At 32.5% G+C, this 7,435-nt stretch overlaps 1 protein-coding gene across 1 annotated transcript; it reads left to right on the plus strand.

Annotated features, from left to right (window-relative positions):
• The first annotated feature begins 2,474 nt into the window (after positions 1 to 2,474).
• Positions 2,475 to 3,434, plus strand: LOC120590138 (olfactory receptor 52Z1-like). The gene is given in 1 exon segment (XM_039847772.1): positions 2,475 to 3,434. A coding segment is annotated over 1 exon segment (960 nt).
• The last annotated feature ends 4,001 nt before the right edge of the window (positions 3,435 to 7,435 follow it).

Genomic DNA, 7,435 nt, shown 5'->3' on the forward strand with positions numbered 1-7,435 from the left:
CATCTCTGTGCATGTGTTAATGATTCAGTCAGACTATTCCATCAGTAGTATTATAAAATAATGTTACAAGGAGATCTAGATCTATAAGTTAGGTAACTGTGGGTGATAATGCTACAGTCAAGACAAAAACTAAATTTAAAAAAATCACTAGTGTCCCAGAGAGTACCAGTAAAGTCAGAAGCAAACTTGCAAAATTTGTTTTCCTTCCCTTCTACCTCCATCTTTTTATTTCATTTTATTTTTTATTTCTATAATTTTTAAATTACATTTATTGGGGTGAACTTGGTAACAAAATTATATAGGATTGCTGTTACAATTCAATAATACATCATGTGTTTGCATTGTGTGCTTACCACTCAAACCACCTCTTCTTGCATCACCATATATTACCCTTATCTACCCCCTTCTACTTTCTCTGGTAAACATTAAACTGTTGTCTGTGTCTGTGAATTTCTGTTTGTTTGTCTTGTTCATTTGTTGCTTTCAGTTTTATATCCCACATATGAGTAAAATCATATAGTTCTCAACTTTTTCTCTCTGACTTATTTTGTTTAGCATAATCTTAAGATCCATCTATGTTGTCACAAATGGCAGTATTTCATCTTATGGCTGAGTAATATTTTATTGTACATATGTACCACATTACTGTGTTTCTTTCTACTACATAGACTCCTCTCCCCCATGACTAATATCCTTATGAAGCCCTACTCACTACAAGCATCCCCTCCATAACTACATTTCACTCACACATGGCTCTGGCATAGATCTATGTAGGTGTGCTCCAAGTTGATATTTTCTCCACTCTCTGAAGCATCAAAAGCCCATTCAAAAAAAAAAAATTCCAACAATTCCAGCTGTACGTTAAATAGTTAAACAATTGATTTATGTAATTAGATTCATAGACTTAAGCGTCTCAACATTATATTATTTTAAAGAGTCCCACACCAACATAAATAGAGGCCTAATAGGTTGACCATTTGAGTATTATAAATTGTAAGCTTTAACTCAAAATATAGGGTTCAATCATTTCAACCACATAAAATGAGGGATTGGAATATTGAAAACAATAAAAATTAATGCAAAAGTAGTAAAACTATACTGTACAATGATTAGTGTACTGAACTGCAGTGGGATTAAGAGATAAAGGGGCAGTCATTCTTGAAGCCCAAATACCACCTCAGAAAATAAGAAATTTAGCTAGCTCGTATTTGAAAATAGAAACTGGGGGAGGATGGGAGACACTTTCATCCATTTATTTCATACCTATGTCTATACCTATGCTTATATATGTATGTTTGTATGTACACACACATATACAGCCTACCCTAATGCTGTATCTCCTAGGCCGACTTTTCACCCAACATCTCTCTTGCTTCTATTCACATTCTTTGATAATACAGAGAAATATTAATCAGTAAATTACTCTCTCTCCCTTTTACTGAAGGACCATGAACCCCTGATTTGTAATGAGAAAGCATTAAGTTATTGCGGTGGCATCTGATAAAACAAAGTATATTGTCTAATTTTCAATAAATGACTCAAGCACGATAACATGATTTTTCTTCACCACATGCTAAGCATATCCATTTAAGAAGCCAACTCAGCCTGGCATTAAAAATAGTTTAGTTTTTCACGTTCATTTTACAATTTTAAGGAATGTATTGATTGGCTTACAGAGATCGATTTACTGCGCCCGTGAGTCTTCAATGCATAGCACAGGGCTTAGCATCAAGTCGGTGGTCAATCAAAGTTGAAGAGGGCATCTGTTCTCTGTCGCTTAACATCTACTTTGTCAACATTTATTTCCTCCCTCATCCATAAACAGTATATTTCAATTTCACATGTCTGTATTATTCAGAAATGTGATCGATAAAAATTTTAAGACATGTTTTATATCTAGTTTTATTTTTATAGCTAGTATTGGATGGTCACTAAGATCACACCTTTCAAATTTACCTTGCCTGACAGAATACAGGGTTACTGAGAGAAAAAAGCTAACGGTCTTTTTGGACTCTTTTTATTTTTACCATCTATAGAAATAGCAATATTTATGTCACACTTTGTTTTAAAGGTTTTCAGCAGGTTATTGTGAAGATTTAATTTATATATGTATATATATGTAAACACATATAAATTGCCCATATGTTTATATCTGTACATATATACAAATATATATGTATGCATTTATATGCATATATATGTATATGTACACATACAGACAGTCGTACAACACATATTAATCACTTATAAAACATTAACTTTTATCTTTTTCAGGATACAATATATAATTCTTCCATGGAAGGAGTCAGAGTGCACTCAGGCTAGTAATACATCTCATTGTTCTTTCAAACACAAGAACGTTTGGGGGGAAAGTATCTGATGAAATATCATTCAGCCTAAGGGGTCCTCCTGAATCCTCAGTCAGTCCTGTGATCTTTCATTAAAAGTACTAGATCTAGAATATGTTCCCGCAGATGTCTCCGTCCTTTTACAATCACACCAATCCCCAGGAGATGTGGTATGTCTTGATCGGAATCCCAGGATTGGAAGATTTGCACACCTGGATCTCCATCCCTATCTGTTCTATGTACATTGTGGCCGTCGTAGGCAATATCTTCTTGATCTTCCTGATTGTGACTGAGAGCAGTCTCCATGAGCCCATGTATCTCTTCCTTTCCATGCTGGCCTTTGCAGATGTCTTGCTCTCCACGACCACAGCCCCCAAGATGCTGGCCATCTTCTGGTCCCATTCCATGAATATATCCTTTGCTAGCTGTGTATCCCAGATGTTCTTCATACATTTCATCTTTGTAGCAGAATCTGCTATTCTCCTGGCCATGGCATTTGACCGCTACGTGGCCATCTGTTACCCACTGAGATATACCACAATTCTAACCTCCTCTGTCATTGGAAAGATTGGCATAGCAGCTGTGGTCAAGAGCTTTATCATATGCTTTCCATTCATTTTCCTGGTATACTGACTTACATATTGTGGGAGAAACATCATTGCCCATTCCTACTGTGAGCACATGGGCATTGCCAGGTTGGCATGTGACAGTATCAATGTCAACATCATTTATGGCCTGACTGTGGCCCTGCTCTCTACAGGACTGGATGTAGTGTTCATCATTATGTCCTACACGATGATCCTTCTCACAGTGTTTCAGATACCTTCTTGGGCTGCCAGATGCAAGGCCTTTAACACATGTGGTTCCCACATTTGTGTCATACTTATGTTCTATGCCCCAGCATTCTTTTCATTTTTTGCGCATCGCTTTGGGGGCAAGACCATCCCTCACCACATACACATTCTAGTGGCCATCCTCTACGTGGTAGTGCCTCCTATGCTCAACCCTATCATTTATGGAGTGAAGACCAAACAGATTCAAGATCGAGTGATTTTGCTCTTCTCCTCCACCAGCACATGCTGTTAAAATAAAGAATAATGTTAAATCCTGGATATTTCTGAATGAAACGCACACACACAGTTTAAAAATCTGGTTCAATGAGATATAATAAATTCCATAAAATATCCTCGAACACACTTAAAAGGATAACATCTACCAATGTTTCCAGTGCATTTTCCTAAATCACTTAAGATTTTGAAAAAAAAAATTTAAATTAATTTATTCCTATTCTCCTAGACATCCCATTATCATGCATTTTAATTTATTCTTAAGGATATTTAAAGATAACTCTGGTAAAAGAGAAATATATCACAAGTTTTAACTCAAATGGACTTTTCCTGTGTAAAACTAAGAAGTGGGAGTCATGAGTCACTCAACATTTTTATAGACAGTTGAAATTCTGCTGAAATGGAAACACTCTTACTGTATTCAGCTGGTAGTTGGAACAATAGCTGAGGCCACCATATTCTAGTTATTTATATCTGCAATATTTCTTAAGATAGAATGTGAACTCTAAAATCAGATGTTTCCTGATTGACTGATATCTCATAAAGTCTAGTGTATGGAATAGACACATAGTACATATTTATTGAATGAGTGGATAATACTGAATTAAAACAAGCAATAATCAACATTAAATTAACCCACCTGAAAGCACATAGATAACTTAAAAGCTAATATTTTTTTTAAATATTGAGGATTTTTAGTCCAGATAATTAAGGATCATTCTGTTATTAACAGAGACTTCACTGAGGGACTAAAGGATTGAAATAAAATAAAAGTCAATAGAAAATTAAACAGAATATTTACACAGAATGTTATATGAAAAAGGCTCCAATAACACCAAATGTAATTATGCATGTACTTGTCTCTACACTGTACCCTAATTCTTTCATATTAAGAGAATATTTTGACAATTATTCTTCTCAAAGCCTAGCACAATGTCATGAGAATGTGAAATCTGACCTTATTTACACTTAAAGAAACAAAAAAATAAACTTTGAGGTGTTCTCTTGAATAATTGTACCCTTTACAGGGTTTTTTCATCTGTTTCTTTATAACACACATATATATACACACACATACACATACATATACATTTGTGCACCAAAGAAGAAGAAAATTATAAATAGACTTCCTTATATCATTTTCATTTGGGAGGAAGGGGAAAGAAGACAGAGAAAATACAATTAATTTGTGCTCAGTAATACTTGGCTAAATGAACACTATTTTGATTTGTCTTCTAAATATTTGGGTTTCATATTCACAGTTTTAAAAATTCAAAGTAGGCATTTTTCTACTATACTTTAGGTATTTTGTTATCAAATTTATACTCAGTGCTATATTTATCCATCATAATATTACTATAAGGTTATTTATATAGAAATACAGGTAACAATCTGTGTTTTATAGGTGAAGGAACTGTATATAGGACAGAGAGGCAACGTTAATTTCTTAAGCTCTCAGAGCAAGGGACTAACTTGAACAGAAACCCAAGTTTGAACAAATAATGTAGAACTATTAATAATTTTAAAAAGAGCAAAATATGATTTTACTAATAAGATAACTTATTAGTATAACAATATAAATGTTATGTAAAGGACCATATATTTACAAAAAAAATAATTTAAAAGTCAATGTGAGAAATGAAAAGATGTTTCCTTGACCCTTGGAATCATGGATAATTACCTTGGTTTAAAATATATGTTCTATTCACTTTGATTTCAGCAAGGAAGTATATTTTAAGGGTTAAAAGTTGAATGTTAGATAGTCTATTTTTCTGTCATACACTTAACTGTATGAAGTGGATGTTATATTAAATATTGGTTCTCAACTAGTAAATGGAATTATTTTAGTATTCTCCTCATTTGTTTGATATTTATATGAAATATGTCATATGATATATTCAGCATTTAATAAATATTCATTTTTTCTTGGTTTTGATGATGATGGTAATTTTAATGAATAGATACATTAAAAAACCCAATTCACCAAACAACCTAGTCCTGCTGCCAATAATCCTCAGAAAATTGTTTGGACTGAGTCATCATCATAGGTCCTGAAGTCAAATAAAATGTTGACAAAAGTTGCAACAAATTAGAAGATTCTGATTCAGGGGCAAACACTTCAAGGATTGAAGAGAAGAGAGTAAATAGATGATAGCATGATGACAGAATATATGATTAAGTGGCCTTAAGACATTTTTATACGTGCATTTGGCAGTGGGAAACTAAGTCAATTTCCTATCTAGAAAGCATGATATTTGATAGGAACAAAAATGAATCGACAGCATCAATTTTAAAGAAACGTTCAGATTGAGGTTTCAGGAATTTGTAGATGCTGAAAGGAGTTATATTACTGTGCTTAGCTGTCAAATACAACATCACTGAGATGTTGCCATGTTTTGTTTTCATTTTATTGAATTTATTGGAATGACAGTGGTTAATAAAATTATAAATGTTTCATGAGTACAATTTTATAATACATCATCTTTATATTGCATTGTGTGTTCTCCATCTACAGTCAAATCTCCTTCTGTCACCATATATTCAAAAACTTGCCATGTCCTACTCTTTTCTTGACCACTAAACCCTCGGCTACTTAACAATGACAAAGAAAGACAAGATACCACACAAAATGGAAATGGACGGGCTTAAGAAAAACTGACCAGCTCTTCCAGATAGATTATTTTTATTTTTTTTAGAGTGCTAAGAGATGGCTAAATAAAGTGAGACAAGTCCTTCATAACAGGAAGAGGCTGAGTAATTTGTAATCAGACTCTGAGATTCAGAGATTTAAAAGATATATCATCTTGGATGATGAAATGTAGCTTTTCCCCAGGCAGATATAGAGACTAGTCAGAGAATACATCTTCCTCCTTGTGGTTTTTGTGCTCCCCTAAATGGCCTCAGACATGATGAAACTCTATGATGTAGAGCAGAGAGTGTTACGAAAAGGTTTCTAAAGTGTGAAGAGGGTAAACAAGACCAGAATACACAGCGTCAAAACTACTGCAGAATACTGTGTTGTAATTGAGATTTTAACTAATACAAATCAAAGAAATATAGAAATTGGAAAAAAAAAGAACAAATCTGAATTTTTGGTTAATTTTTATTTATTTATTTTGCAGATGCTGTGATTTTTAATCTATAAAGCATAGGAAAGTCAACAGACTTGTAAAAGAACAGCATAAAAATACATAGTATTTGTACTGTATTGTGTACTTGAAATTTGCTGAGAGGCAAATCTTGAACATTCTCAGCATAAGAAAGAAGGAAAAAAATAAAATGATACAGGCGTGAAGTGATAGATATGTTGATTGGCTTGGTTTGTGAGGATATTTCATGTATACCTATATTGTGTCATCAGGTTGTACATGTTAAATATGTGCAATTTTATATTGTAAGTTATACCTGAGTAAAGCTTGGAGAAAAATAATGTTTTATAGCAGTAATAATAAATGAAAAAAATAAAACAGAAAAATGACCTTATTCAAAATGGTAATAAAAATGTATATGTATAGAAAATAAATGTAGGAAATATTTATTACATATTACTCATTAAAATGATAGTAATTCTCTTCAAAACAATCTATAAATTCAATGTTATCCCACTCAAAATACTAATATGATTGCATTATGTTTTACTGGTGATTTCCTTTCAAAAATTTTTTTTCAAACTTTTATTGTGGTAAATATATATACCATAAAATTTGCTGTATTCAATTTTTTAAAAATATTTTCTTTGAAGATAACATTTAAAATTTTTATTAAAGTTGAGGGGACATACAGTATTATATTAGTTTCTGGTGTATGATGCCGTGATTCAATATTTACATACATTAACTTTTTTAAATGTACAATGCAGTAGCATTAATAATATTCACAATGTTATAAAACCATAACCACTATTTAATTCCAAAACCTTTTTATTATTCAAACATAAACCATAGACCTATTAAACAGTAAGTCTTTATTCTGTTAACCTCCAATATGCTTTATATTTCTATAAATTTGCTTATTCTAGGT

Source organism: Pteropus medius, unplaced genomic scaffold (genome assembly GCF_902729225.1).
Source record: "Pteropus medius unplaced genomic scaffold, Ma_sr-lr_union100, whole genome shotgun sequence".
Lineage (NCBI taxonomy): Eukaryota > Metazoa > Chordata > Mammalia > Chiroptera > Pteropodidae > Pteropus > Pteropus medius.